Source organism: Hippopotamus amphibius, chromosome 10, assembly GCF_030028045.1.
Source record: "Hippopotamus amphibius kiboko isolate mHipAmp2 chromosome 10, mHipAmp2.hap2, whole genome shotgun sequence".
Classification (NCBI taxonomy): Eukaryota; Metazoa; Chordata; class Mammalia; order Artiodactyla; family Hippopotamidae; genus Hippopotamus; species Hippopotamus amphibius.
In genome coordinates, this window is record NC_080195.1 from 29,617,770 (window position 1) to 29,633,506 (window position 15,737).

A 15,737-nucleotide genomic window follows, 5' to 3' on the forward strand; every position below is an offset into this window, starting at 1 on the left:
AGGGAGGGCTTCAGTGGCCAGAAACTCAAAGCCTTTGAGTAGTAGGAAAAACATTACTCTTTATCCCTCTAAAGTGTGGGCCAGAGAGGCATCAGTTTAGCAGGCAACTAGGACTCAATATGACAAACAGATGCGTACAATCTTTAGACTTAGTTTTGAGAACAGATTTTCAGAGAAATATATAGCAACTCTCTTTTCTCCCTGAGAGATAAGAAAGGAAGCAATGGTCATCTTTGTATTTTAACCCAGTGGCACAGTTAACTAAATCCCTTTATATAACAACATTAGCAAGAATGAAAACAGCCAATAGGTTGACCAGTACTTTTTTCTTCCCATGTAAGAATACAAAAGAGCAAAAGAATCTTGAATTGGTGATTACAGTATCATTACCTTTTCAGTGAAGACAAAGAAAGTCAAACAGGCTATACAGCAGTGGTTGACAACTTTTTCATCACCAAGGATCTCTTTTCCCTTTCTCATGGACCCCTACATTTTCAAATATTTTATCAACCAAAAAACCCCACCAAAACCAAAAAAACATTTTAAAAGTAACAACTATTTTCTTCTGTTTTGATTAACCAAAGAAACATATAACAGCCAATCAGAACTTCTGATCCCAATAACAAAACTAGTATTATCACATTAAAATGTTAAAATAATAGCCAAATATAGAACAACTCATGCAACTGTATTTTGTGCACATGTCTGATTCTTTTAGACTTTCTGAAATACTAAACATAGTTCAAAAATTTGTTTGTAATGTTTTCTGATATCATATTGAGAACCACTGCTTTATAGCACAACATAAGTAAGTATCAATGCAGAATCAAGTACCACACGCAAGGAGTTCCCTCCAAGTACCCTAGCAAAATCCTCTTTTTAAATACACAAAATGATCTCTGGGTTAAGACCAAAACAGGTGCGGCAAACAAAATAATGTTATTTTTAAATGCAAAAAATTAAAGAGATTTGGGGGGATATTAGGTATTTCAACAAGTGACAGAGAAGAATGTTAACCACTGAAGATGAAATACAATAAAGACATTTACTGAAGAAAAAAAAAAAAAACAAAAAAAACCAAACCATCTTTCCATTGGAAAACCAAGTCTATAACCCATGAGTGTAGTGAGATTTAAAGTCTCATAAGCAAAAGGTTAAGAGCCCTCTGTACAACTTTATCAAATCACATGCTCCAACCTTTTGAGGGTTTGCTATCAATTTTCCAGAAAATCTTGTCTTCCTGTAGACTTTCAAACTTCTAACTGATTAACATAAAAACAAAGAAAATCCATACACAATCAGTGATGAATTAAATTACTATATTTCCTCTGCGTAAAAGCTTTTACTTCAATCATTGGGATTTTACCCTTTGTCTGCAGATCTCAATATGGATTAATTGTTCCAATTCTCCGACCTAGAGATTAGCTGCCTGAGTGCTCTTAGCCTGGGTAGGGAATTCTTCTGTAAGTTTAAAGTAAAATGAGATAATTCATTTTTCCATCAGAAAGAAATGACCGACAGGGAGAGCAGTCTTTGCAAATACCTTTAGAGGACATGATTATTAGGGTTGGTGTGGAAAAGTCAGTTTGGCAATTTTTTAACATTATGGAATAGCCCTGAATTTAAAGTCTTATTTCAGAGGAAATACAGACCCTGAATCATCAATGGAAATCATCATGATTTTTTGACAAAAATACACGAGGGAAATAGAAAAATAAAAATATGAACAATCCACCTTGGTGCTATGCAAGAAAACTGCTTTAGGATGCAGAAAAAGAAAGATATGGTTCAAGCTAAGCAAACAGAGGGCTCAAAATAATTTCAATTCAAGTCAAGGTCAATACCGAGTACTGAAAACAAAATAAGCAACAATTGAATTAGTCTAATTTTATAAAGGCGCCAGCAGGAAAATAAGGCATTTCCTAAGATGCCTCGGGTAGTCTAATTCTATTATACTAAGGAATTAGTCAGACCCATGTCCATCTTTGTTTTGGAAACAGGTGGTATCACCAGTAAGATGCCATACTGTGACTTCAATGGAAAACAGACAACAAAGTCAATAGTCTCTCCAAACTCCTTCTCCATGGGTTCTAATAAACTTGCTCAGTTGTACTTTCTTTTAGTCATGGGTTGCCACTTCAGATGTCTGACAAACAACAAACATACGTCATCAGCAGGCAACACAAAGAATGGGAAAAAAAAAAGGATTAAATTTTCTTTAAAGGTTCCAAGCGTGGCCCCAGATGATAACGGAAATGTATACAGGAAAAGGCCTTCACCTTTCAGGTTATTAATTTTACCCTCTGGGATAATAACTCCCCAAATAATACATTATTGTTAACCCACTTTCCCTCCTTTATTATATGTAGGCTATGTAAAGCGAAACACAAGATTTTTCTTCCATAGATTAAATTAACTGGGAGAATATAAATATACATTTAGCTCTTGGTTCTCTGTGGATAAATTATCCATAAGCAATTCTTCAATTCAGCTGGGCTGCCTTTCAATATTCAGTATTTTCACAGCTGCCCGCCAATGTCTCCTAAAAGAAGGGCAACTAGTTTTCTTAGCATCATAACAAAAACATTTAAGAAACAAAATGACAGAATGTATTCCTGAATCAAAACTTTAAGTGTCAGTATCTTCGTTTCCCTCTATTTAATAACCTATCCTGTTATTTAGTCGATAGTAACAAATTACGTGGTGTCTATTCTATTCTAACATGAATGATATAGTTCTACATCAGGCAAAAGAGAAAGAGCCCTCGGAATGTGTTTCTATATTAAGCAGAATCCTAGTCTTTCAATTTTAATGATCTACAGATATATGGAATGTGTGAAAATTTATTCAAGGAGAATAAGTAAAAATTTGTAATAATGGAATTATTTTAAGCCCTTTTTAATAATTTTGCAGCCATATGAAGACAGCCACAGCCACCAAGGTAGAATTTACCAAAAGCAACAGATGGTGCTTGACAAGCAGACATTTTCCCCCTTCATTTAAAGAGAAAAAATAGGAAATGCAAAAATAAAAGTAAGAGATAAACTATTTTGATTATTACCTTTCTCACATTTCTTTTTGGAAGCTGACGAAGAAGGAATCATAGGTAATTTCATCAACTCTGCACGATTTGATTCGTTCAGTAGGTAGTGGGACTTATAGGCATAGGAACTGAACATGGGGTCTGAATGGTCCTGCACTATCAGCCCTATACAAGACAAACAGAAAGATGTGAGCTGCAATGAAACTACCCATGATTCCATGAGGAAAAAATAAACCGACACCTACTATGTAGCTGTGCTGAAAGTTGGGGGGAAAAGAATATGAAGAAAAAGAAAGATCTGACAGAAAAGGCTTTCTATTGTTATTAAAGGGAGTTTAAGCTACTCAATGCCTTATCCCTATACAGAAACCTATACACCCAGAAGAAAACTCCAAATTAATTTGAGGATGTAAACTGCTTTGATGTCATTCTGATAATCCCCTCTGGAAAACAAAGCTACATTCCTTAACGTTTAGAAGTACTATGACGACAGCCCAAAGAACAAAATGATGTATCACTTAATCGCTGGAAATGAGGACTGTCTACATGACAGAGCAGAGACCCTGGTCACCTTCAATACATCAAGTAGTGCTGAAAGGTAGAACTGGGCCTCTTTTCCTCTCTGCTCAGATCTTCAAGCTTTCCTCTATCAATATGATAAATGATTTTAAAGAAGCTGTAAATTGTTGAACTTCGCTGAGGTAATGTAAATACTGAAAGTTTTGTCCTGCTATGATAATAACCAACTTAAACACTTCTCAACTGAAGGGTTTAGGAAACCAGTCCTTTTACTCTACCAATACAGCCATCCCACTGGAGGAGAACGGTATCTGCTCTAAACCATCCACGACACCCACCTTTCCCCACCCTCCCTCCTCCTCCTGCCGTGAAGTAAGTCCATCCTGTAGCTATGGCCACTCCTAAATTCAGGCACCTGTGAGACCAGGGAAACTGTCTCTGTTTGGTTACTGGTCAAATAATGACAGCATCTTTGTAGAGATTATGCTGAGAAGAGGGAAGCGTTTTGTTTTTAAAGGGATGACCATTTACTGTTTTCCATGGATGTTATCTTCATTTGGTGCTACCCTACACTGAGACAGATCCAGGAAATATCGATACTGCTCATGTCAATGGAACATGAAACTCCTAATTGGTAATACATAAGAATTTCCAAATAAAGGTTATATAATTTTGAATGAATTTCATACATTTAATAGAGAAAAGTGGTGCAGTGGCTTTTAAATAAGAAAGAACAACTTATAATGTTAAGTAACTTTTATTTTACACCACCCTCCAGATGAAAGGAAATGCTGAAGAATCTATACTACACTGAACTATAACTGAACTCACCCTGTGCTGCCACAGGGGGCAGGGGAGGGGGCAAGTTTCTCTGAATGCTGAAGCACTTCTAAAAATACTTCCAGATATTTCAGTCCTTAAGAATTAGCTTAATGATTTTAAACAACCAAGAACTAAGACAAAAATCCTCTGTGCAGAGGGAGAAACTCTGTATGAGGCAACAAACAAAAAGCAAAACAAGCTAAATTTTCTAATACCAAAACATAAACAATTAAAGTATCCCTTTTTATGTGTGGATTTACTACAATTAGATCTCCTTAAAAAAGGAGACCTCTATAAATTCTGATAAAAGAACACATATCAGTTACTTCTGGAGAACTTTTAAGCCCTTCTCAAGTCCCAAAATCTGATCTAATTAGGATAAGTTTCTGTAAAATGCTGGAAAGGAAAATGAAAGTGTCTGTTTACTGTGCAAAGTTGCAGTTAAAATATTTGGGGATTAAACAATCTTGCTCTTTAAAGAGGCATTTAAATACAGCAAATCTTTCAGAATAATCGCCAAATTGATAAGGTGCAAACAGGATTCTGTTGTTAAAATATGGGTTTTCCCCTCATTTCCATTATCTCAAGTTTTTAATCAAGGCATATAAATTGAACTTAACAAAATGGCTAGAAGTTTCTTTAAAACTAGGTTCCCTGACAATGCGTCATTTTCTACCTATCTTACATGGAAAATACCTGCTTTAAAGGTCACCCAATTATTGAATGAAATAGAGCAAAAGAAAATATTGGTTGATATACTTACTGACGGTACTTGACTCAGAACGTACTCCAAAGTAAGCCAACAGGATAGTTTTAAACTTGATATTTAAAATGTTGGCTCAGTTACACACACACACACACACACACACTCCTAGTACAAGTGAGTAAAAGTGCCTAGAAGGGTAGAATAAAATATTTACAAAGCAATAGAGACTTTATGTTATCACAGACACTCACCTATTTAAAAGTCTCTAAAGCTAGTCATTCAATTGATAATTCAGTATTTTCATCCTATCATAACTTTCTTAAGAATGGGGAGATGGAGAAGGCACGTGCTGACTTCTTATTTCTTTGGCTGATACAATGTGATATGAAATACTTCAGACCTTCTCCTCCCTGTACCATCCAGACTTCAGAGCAGGACACAGCTGTTGTCACTGCTCTACACAACACTTCCCTCTAATGGCAGACCGCCCAGTGTGCTTGCAAAACTGGCAAACTCAAAGCAGTGTATACAATGGACCCAGCTGGCTGCTACAAAAAGGACTATCATTTATTTTATCTTTTACTGTCCACCTCCTCTGCTTATTATTATTTTTTTTAATGAGAGTTACAAAAGCAAAACAACGCAAGATCTGTCATACAAGCTAAATTCTATTAAAAATACTTTTTAATTTCACCAAATTAAAAAATACTGTCTTCTAAAGTAAAAACAAAAACAAATAAAAAACAAAACAAGATCCAAAACTTCATTTTCAGTATGGGCTAAATATAATCTAACAGGCCTGATGTGCCATGGAGTCCTTTCAAATATTTCACACTAAGGGAAGTTTTAGAAAACTTAGCACTTACAATAAAAACAACAAAATGCACTTGGGGATATTAGTTGGTTTCTAAAGTGCTTACTAAACACGCAAAATTATTTTATAATCATATGGCTGAGACACTCTGTAAAGCTGGATACTCTGCATCACATTCAACTAAAGAAGTTCTGCTTTATATTTATCATAAACTCAAGTTCACTGATGCCCTCCGGGACACAATACTGTTTGTAAGTGATCAATCGCTTGGCAGACTTAAGTATCAACAGCTGGTAAGTAAGAAAGTCTGCACTGCAGGCTCTTAACTAATACACCACATATGCTGCCTTGGCTGTATCCCATCAGGCCTTCCTCAATGCCAGACCAAAATATGATGAAATACAACATAAACAATTAAAAAATAAATGTGCTCTTCTTGCCTTCCAAGTGAAATCTCAATTAGTTGAAAACTCTGGATTAAAGAATATGACATGGGAAGAGTCTACTTCAAATAGAAGAATTGTTTGCAGAAGCGAAGAGAGTTGACCCTTGAACAGTGCAAGGGGTAGGGGTACTAACCCCCACGCAGTCGGAATCCCCTGTAACTTTACAGTCACTGCCCCCCTACCCCCATCTGCAGATTCCACCAACCTTGGATCTGCTAGTGCTGCAGTATGCAATGAGAAAAATGCACATACAAGTAGATCCGCATGGTTCAAACCCATGGTTCAAGGGTCAACTGTAGATTAATTTTCTGATGCTCCAAATAGGAACACTGAGAGCTCATCCATAAATCTAAGTTACTAAACAGATGCAGATTTTAGCTTAATTTATGGAAGAATTAATATTCTAACAGTATGAGTGTCTAATGTTATAACAGGGACTGGTTACTGGGAGTGTTAATCTCTCTTGGGGATGTTAATGAAACTCCATTTTAACAGGGAAATATGCCAATGAACCCAGAAAGATATAAAGAGAAAGGGCTGACACTCACCTCTTGCACAAACGAAACAAAAGCCTACATTTACAGCAGAGGAAGAGTTACTGCTCCGTTTGGAATGATTACTACAGATGAGAAAGCAGGAAGACACAAATATGCTGCCGGCAGCAATGCAAGCATCTCCAGAGTGGTAGGCCACTGGACACCTCAGACATCTCATCATGCGACCTGTTGAAGATCAAAAAGGAATCGATGTAACAGGGCATCAGCTGATATAAAATGAGACCTTTTGTGATCCAATGTGATGCTGGATATATTATATTTATATATATAATATTATATATTATATTTTATTTATAATAGGTTTTTAATATATAATTATATATTATATATAAATTATATATTTTTATATATACATTTTAAATTTATATATATTATATATATATACTATATATACTATATAGAATATAATATTATATAGTATATAGTAATATAAAAATCTGTTTCTTCACTAGTTTGGTTCTGCCGTTCCTATGCTGTATTGCCCCTAAGCGCAGTTCCCATCTAGAGGTCACTCGAAGACAAACTCGTCTGCGCCAGTGCTGGAGAGATGCTGGTCTCCAATATGGCACCTGTTTAAGGAATTTTTAAGGGTGATTTTGAACATATGGAATTTTCTTCTCGTGGTCTGGATTAGAACCTAGTATCCACTTATCTTAGTATCTATTGTGGCTGAGGAATGGCTACAGATAAACAGGGAGAATGCCTGATGTTCCTTATAATAATGTGCATACTGTTTGCTACTGAATGTTAAAAAAAAAAAACCCCAAAACCAAAAAACCAAAAAAACTTTGTCCCCTCCCTTAGCTCTGTTTTACCTTTACTTGCTTTGTGGATATCTTTCTCCATAGAGCAGGCAGAGCAGCAGTGCTGGGGACAGCGGAATCCTTTTGATTCAAAGATGGCAGTGGGGAATTTGCGGACACAGGCTTCATGGTAAAATTTCCCACAAGCACCAACAGAACAACGCTTCACATCTGTACCAGACACTTTACATGAAAAACACGGGTGCTGTCCTGAAAAATTGGTGAGGAACACAACTTACATAAAATCTGATTAAAGCATATTCCTTTCAAACAGAAGCAGCTACTGACATCAAAGAGCTACCACCCAAAGTTTCTACTACTAAGTGCAAGATTTCAACATACAAGATGAAGTGAGAGAGTAGCATAGACATATATATACTACCAACTGTAAAACAGATAGCCAGTGGGAAGTTGCTGTATAACAAAGGGAGATCAACTCGAGGATGGATGATGCCTCAGAGGACTGGGATGGGGAGGGTTGGGGGGAGTCTGGGGAGGGAGGGAATACGGGGATATGTGTATAAAAACAGATGATTGAACTTGGTGTACCCCAAAAAAGTATAATAAATAAATAAATAAAATGGGAAAAAAAAAGATTTCAACATACAAAAAGGCACTGAAGATAGCTGAATTAAAATATGACAATAAAACTTGCTAGGATTGTTGGTTTGCTACAATAATTGATCATCAGTTTGAAGATACAGCACTAAAAACAATTTAGATCTCCACTTCTCACTTTATACTAAAATTGAGTCCATAGAAAACCTAGAACGGAATGTTTCAACACCTGGCAGCTGAGAGTGGCAAGGTCTTCCCAACATAGAATAAAGAAATTACCAGTGAAAAGACGGATTCCATTAGATGATCTCAATTTCCATTGGTAAAAGAGACATAATTCATAACCCTAATAAAAACAAAGTTACAGCTAGACATCTTATTCAAACTGTAGAAAATCAAGGGGGAAAAGAAAATGTTAATATTACCCACAGAAAAGACAATTACCTTCAAAGAAGCAAGACTGAGGGCTGACTGAAAGAGAGAGGAGGAAGCTAGAAAACACGGGATGCTGTCACTAGGGGCTGAAGGAAAACTGGCAGTGTGCTAGGACGCTGTGCCCAGTGAACGCACCCTTCAAGAAGCAAGTCAAGTCAACACACACTGCGGAGCGTTAACAAAACCCAAAGTGGGCTCTTTGAAAAAGGTTAATAAGATGATACCCCTGGCAACAAGTAACTAATAAAAAAACGGAGAAACAGCAGTAATGTTGACAATACTAGAAATGAAAAATAATACATCACTACAAATCCTACAAATGTTTAAAAAATAATAAAAGGATATCACTACATTTTTGCCAATAAATTTGAAAATTTAGATGAATGAACAGATTCCTAGAAAAACAGAACTTACCAACACTGGCATAAAAATATTAAACAGAAAATATGATAGTTCGATAAATGATTTTAAGAAATTGAAACTACAATTAGAAACCTTCCAACATAGAAACCTTTAAGCCCAGATGGCTCCACTGGTCAATGTGCCAAACATTTTAAGAAAGAAACAATTAGAATAGAATAGACTAGACTAGAATAGAATAGAAAAAAAAAAGAAAAAGTGAAAACCAAACAGATGTAGAAAAATAAATGCAACAAGGATGATAAAGGATTGTTTTGTTATATAAAGAGTTCACATATGATGTTATCACTTATATGTAGAATCTAAAAAATAAACAAACGAATGAATATAACAAAACAGTCTCACAGATACAGAGAACAAACGAATGGTTACCAGTGGGGAGAGGAATGGGGGGAGGGGCAAGATAGGGGTGGGGATTAAGAGGTACAAACTACTACGTACAATAAAACAGATACGATACAAGGATATATCGTACAGCACAGGGAATATAACCAATATTTTATAATAACTTTAAAAGGAATATAAGCTATAAAGATATTGAATCGTTACATTGTACACCTGAAACTAATATAATATTATAAATCAACTTTATACTTTAGCCAATCAATCAATACAAAATAAAGCTGAATCATGGTGGAAAAAAAAGAGTTCACATATGGAGAAAATATATGTAACATACACAAGCAAAGATAACAAGACTTATAAAGAACCATAAATCAATACAGAAACGATCTAATATAAAAGTTGGCACCGAGTATGAACACGCAATTAACAAAAAGCAGAAAGACAGACAGCCAATACACAGATGCCAAAATGCTCAACTTTACTAGTAATCACATAAATGCTAATTAAAACCACAAGTAACATTTAAAAAACTCATCAAATAGGAAAAAGCTTGAGTTTGATGATACCAATCGTTGATCAGGGTGTGAGGAAACAGGCATTCTTACACACTGCTGAGAGGAGTTTGTAAGTCGGAAGGAACTCTCTCAGAAGGCAACAGGGCAGTATCCATTCTACAAGGAGACATTCACTTTCTGGGGCCTAGAAATTCTATAATACTCCCTGCTGTCTGCGTTAGGGAAGACTTGAACGTGTAAAAGGATGCTGACTGAAGCACTGTAATTGCAAACAACTGAAAGCTGTAATGAATGATCTGCCTTTTAAAATTAGGATTAGCATTTTCATTTTGTCTGTGTTACATACAGAAATTATAAGTGACTATTTATTTGGATATCATCTTTTGGGAAGTGTTCAAGTCTTTTGCCCATTTTTCTTATGATGCTGTAAAAATTCTGAAGGGGAAAAAAATACAAGGAATAGTTTTTTGTTTTGATTTTTCAAAGAACGTTAGATTTGGTTTTGGAAGTACCTAACCATTACAAATTGGCTAAATCCTAAAAATCCTTTAAAATCAGTACTTACAACTGTGAGGTTCAAATTTTTGTTATTGTTTTTAACTGGCTTTGTTGTAGAAATAAAATAAAGTAGAGCAGTGCTAAACCAGCTAAATTATAAAAATTCCTTAAAATTAGTACTTACAACTGCGATTTTATTTTTGGCTTCATTATAGAAATAAAACAAAGTACAGCAGGGTTTTTTTTTGTTGCTGTTGATGTCCTGTTACATACATATAATTTCAAATTATATTTTAACATACTGGCATATACAAAAGCAGTAGTTATTGTTTTTAAAATAACTTACAAAATTTAAAAAACTAAAATTATTTCAAAGTTTAAAAGGTTTGATTTTACTTAATGCATAAACTGCTCTACGTAAAGATGTAAAGATGAAATCAGCTTTCACTTGCATAATGATCGAGGTAAGTCTGATACAAATGAAAATTGTTGTATCTAGTGGTACCACCACACTTAACAGAGCTGAGCTGTAAAACCCCTGTGAGACTGAGGTTTAGAGCGCTAGCGTGGGCATGCTTCCACTACCCTCCCTCCTCACTAGGACATGGTCTTTCTTTAGAAAAAGAAAGTAATAAGTAAAATTGCCTGTTACACATTTTATTCAAAAGGGCAAATGAAAATGCTTTCTTTCCAGAAATCACATTTGTCTTAAACAACAGAAACTGCTAGTGTAAGAACTTATCAGGCTTGTATCCTGTAATACTTTTTCCAAGTAAAGTGTTTATCTTTTGATAAGCAAACAAAAACCACTTCCTAAATGATCTTAAACAATGGTTTGAAGAATCTGGGTTTTTACTCCTAGTATGTTGGCAGTGTACCACGTGGGTATCAAACTGATTTTCATGTGATAATAAATATATCAAAAGCAATCTAAAAAACAGTTATTTTTGTGGTTTTGATTTCCATTTACTGGATTACTAATGATGTTGAACATTTTTTCATGCCTTACTGGCCATTTGTGTATTTCTTTGGAGAAATGTCTATTCAAGTCCTTTGCCCAATTTTAAATTGGGTTATTTGGGGTTTTGTGGTGTTTTCTTCTAAGAGTTTTACAGTTTTAGCACATATGTTTTGGTTTTCAATCCATTTTGAATTAATTTTTGTATATGGTGTAAGGTAAGGGTCCAACTTCATTCTTTTGCATGTGGGTCCAATTTTCCCAGCACTATTTATTGAAAAGATTGTCCTTTCCCCATTGAACAGTGTTTGCACCCTTGTTAAAAATCATTTGACCATGCATGTGAGTTTATTTCTGGGCTCCCTATTCTATTCCATTGGTTTATATGTCTTTATGCCAGTACCACACTGTTTTTACTACTATACCTTTGTAGTAAATTTTGAAATCAGGAAGTGTGAGTCCTCCAACTTTGTTCTACTTAACTGTTTTCTTTTTAATTAATTAATTTATCAGATGCACTGGATCTTTGTTGCTGCGTGCGGGCTTTATCTAGTTGCAGAGAGCCGGGGCTACTCTTTGTTGCAGTGCACGGGCTTACTGTGGTGGCTTCTCATGTTGTGGAACACAGGCTCTACATGCGCAGGCTTCAGTAGTTGTGGCCTCATGGGCTCTAGAGGGTAGGCTCCATAGCTGTGGCACATGGACTTAGTTGCTCTGTGGCATGTGGGATCCTCTCGGACCAAGGATCGAACCCATGTCCCCTGAATTGCCAGGAGGATTCTTAACCACTGTGCCACCAGGGAAGTCCCTACTTAACTGTTTTTAAAGCAAATTTCCTTCTTGAGTTTTCTAATAAATATATACAAAATTACATTGTATCTAACCTTTGTTGGCAGAATTCTGCTGGATTCTAGAGCTAGAAGAGAAGCCCTAAGGGTGTTTTAATACTGTGATACATGGTCCTTCTATCAGTACTTTAAACTACAGGCTATAAATCTGAATGCTTAATTGGGCCAGGCAGGTTTTATCAATGACTGAGTGACGGGGTTTTAGAAAAAGGGCATGGAGGGAACGTGGGGAACCAGGAGCACACGCCTGATACACGTTCATACATTCGAAACTCATTCTGAGGGCCAACTAAAACAACGTGCAGATAATCTGACCCTGAGGCTGCCAGCTGGCAAACTGTTCAAAAGCTTTTCTGCAGAGTCTAAATGTGACAAATAAAATGATATATTTTTTTAAATGATATTTTACATAGGCGAAAATATAAATTACTTGTTTAAAACAGCTTCTATAGCTTAATTTTCGCCTGTGTACACAGGTGAGCACGTGTGTGTGTGTGCACGCGCGCGCGCATGTGTGTACACAGGTGTGGTCAGGATGTGTGATACACGATCCCCATCCTACAGAGGCAGGGTGGCAGAAGAAATGAATGCTAAAGGGCAGGGACTCTGGGCTCAAGCTCTCCTGGGCCTGAAGCCCAGTTTCACCACACGCGTCTTTGTGACTCTGGGCAAGGTTGGAAACCAAACCCTCTAATCCTCAGTTCCATACTGTAAAATGCAAACAATAACAGTATCTCTCTTACAATGTAATGAGGATCAAATGAGATAAGAAGATAAAATGCTCAGTACTAAGAGCACCTCGCATTTAGGAAGTATTTGGTTAAAAAAAAAGTTGCTGTTCTAATGGAATTTAGAATACACAAAGGATTTTTGGAGGCATACAAGTAAAAAAAATTATAAAATAAATATCTATGAGGATCCAAATAAAAGGGGAAAAGGAGTAGGAAAATAATAAGGTATCAAAGGTAAGGTCAGCATATCATAAATACGTGACATCCAATTAGCAAAACCAAAACAAAACCAACAAAAACATAGAAACATGGTTCCTAGAAGCACTACCAGGCCATCTCCAGGTGACTTTTCACCTACCTTACTGGTACAAATTAAAAAATTCTACTTTCTGCTTTCCATGACTTTAACTAGAATCATGGCTACACAGAGAAGAAGTATAAGATTACATATTAAATGTTTTAAAAAAAATTTCCAGTAGCTCCACTAAAAATACAATCCCCATGGTTGCAGTTTGTGATGGACACCTTATTCTGGTCTATAAACTCAAGGGATTTTAAACCAATTTATTAAGCACAAAGTCTCAAACCCACCTGAAAAATAATTCACTCTACAAACTTTGTATAGCTCTTTAGATAAAACAAAAATACACGTCAATGATTTGACAGATTTCACGGTACAGGCACTTGTGGGAGGAAATCTGATAATAATATCGCTAACTGCTGTCTCGATCTCAGGAAGCCTAATCACTGAATGGTCTTAATTTGTTGGAATAGCTATGGCAGAGGAGATACGAGCCACATAAATGTGGTAAGAATGTGACGTCATGGCAGACGCGGGCACTGCACCTTTCCCACCTCCATCCCATCTTCTCACCTCTACCAGAATAAGGACGCTCACCAGTTTTACATTCGACACAGATGAACTTTCCATCAGGGAGTGATGTCAATCCCAGGCACTCCAGGTGGAAGTGTTTGCAGCACTCTCCCTCACAAGGAATCAGAGAGTCTCCAGAGCTTTCGCAGATCTGTAACACAGCGAAAAAAATAGCTGTTCTCAGCCTGTAGCAGGCATCAGGATCACTGGGGAGCCTGCTAAGACACAGACTACTGGGTTCATGGCTCTGATTCAGTGGGTCTGGGGTGTGGCCCGAAAATCTGCACATCAGTAAGTATCCTGACAATGCCAGTGCTGCCGGTCCTTGGCCCTCACTTTGAGAACCACTGAACTATTTCCAGACCCAATGTGTATAAAGTTTAAAAGTTATACTTGATCTTTTATGATTCCTTCTTTGGAATCTGCATACTTTAACTTTTTAACTTTTCTTCACAGTGCAAAGCAGTATTTTTTTTTCAGAAGGGTAAATATTAATACCAATTTAAATTTAAGAAGATGTTTTTTAAGTCAGCCATCTGCCATTTACTTTCAATTAAGGGAGTACCACAACGAAGACTGGCACCTACATGTGAATGATAAACATTCCAACTCCGAAAGGGAAGCAGAGAGCCAGAAGTGGCTTTAATGTAGCATCATAATTTAGAAAGATACGACCCTCTCCAACAGGAGGGAAATGTTTTACTTGGCAGGATGTCACAGCATTTGCTTCAAGCTGCATGGCAGGTCACTTGCCTACCTGACACACAGTGTCCTTCTTACTCATTCCAGTGCCTCTTCTGGACAAACTTGAGTCCACGGACTGCACGTCAGAAACATCTGCATCTGCAGTAGCTGAAGGGCTATCGACTTGCTTTCCAAAGCCTACCTACATGCAAAACAGAACACACTTTTAAGAAAAACAAAATCTTCCCCAAAATTAGGTGCTATGAAAATCCTAGTAAGACTTGCTCAAATAAACCTTCACACAACCTCTTCTTTCTTTCTAAAACCCCTGGATACCCAGGGATCTGGTGTTTTGAGAAAAACTGTTACAATTAAAAAACTATGCTCCTGTTATATGAGATTGGCAACATTAAGAGACCCATAAGTTACAAAATAACCAAAATGATTTCTTTACTATGGGCATTCTTTACAAATATTCCCTGTTCTCGCCCAAAAAGTCAGGCAAAGCATTACTTGGCTGTGTGGTTTGGCACTGCGGGACAACAACGCATCCAGGCCCGGGGACATATTTACCTGCAGGTCACTCAGTCCTCTGGAGTCGGAGTCAGACGTGTCTCTGTACGCGGAACTAGCCATTTCTACATCAGTTGAGGCACGGCTCCTTTTCTTTAGAGGTTTACAGGAATCTGAAATCTCGCTGGCACCTTAACACAACACACCGAAATTAATCCTAAAATAGTGCGTAATGTTTGCTGTTTTCACTTTTTTGTGGGAGAATATTTTCTTTCCCCAAACTCATCTGTAGTGTGAAAAGAAGCATAGCTCTCTTTGTAACACTGAAGTCATGAGTCAGAATTTCATAAGCATCTGACCTTCCTGATGGTGAGTGATGTAATTTACAAGCGCTCTAGGAAAACACTGAATTCCGTGCTCCTGCTCTAAAGCTATTTTCGGGCAACAAAGCCCACGGTGCAACCTAAAAACCAATTCTATCAAAACTGCAGGACAGCTGATCGATTTGGAGCAATCCAAAGAATCATTCAATTTGGAGGGGGAAGACATAAAACCCAACACACTGTGTAGCTTACAAATATGGTCGCAGAGACACCTCCATCTTGTTTTTATTAGGGATGTGACAAATCTTTGATTTGTATTCGATTC

The 15,737-nt window shown here is 36.7% G+C and overlaps 1 protein-coding gene across 3 annotated transcripts in view; it reads right to left on the bottom strand.

Moving 5' to 3' along the window:
- The window catches only part of NSD3 (nuclear receptor binding SET domain protein 3), a 94,347-nt gene that overhangs the window by 17,128 nt on the left and 61,482 nt on the right, over positions 1-15,737 (bottom strand). For 2 of the 3 annotated variants that reach the window (XM_057697650.1, XM_057697649.1), the window contains exons 10-15: positions 15,150-15,280; positions 14,650-14,778; positions 13,917-14,043; positions 7,723-7,920; positions 6,899-7,072; positions 3,062-3,208 (exon numbers count right to left, since the gene is read on the bottom strand). In XM_057697650.1, the coding sequence (XP_057553633.1) occupies positions 3,062-3,208; positions 6,899-7,072; positions 7,723-7,920; positions 13,917-14,043; positions 14,650-14,778; positions 15,150-15,280 (906 nt within the window). The remainder of the gene's footprint in view (positions 1-3,061; positions 3,209-6,898; positions 7,073-7,722; positions 7,921-13,916; positions 14,044-14,649; positions 14,779-15,149; positions 15,281-15,737) is intronic. The other variant, XM_057697651.1, reaches the window with a different exon arrangement.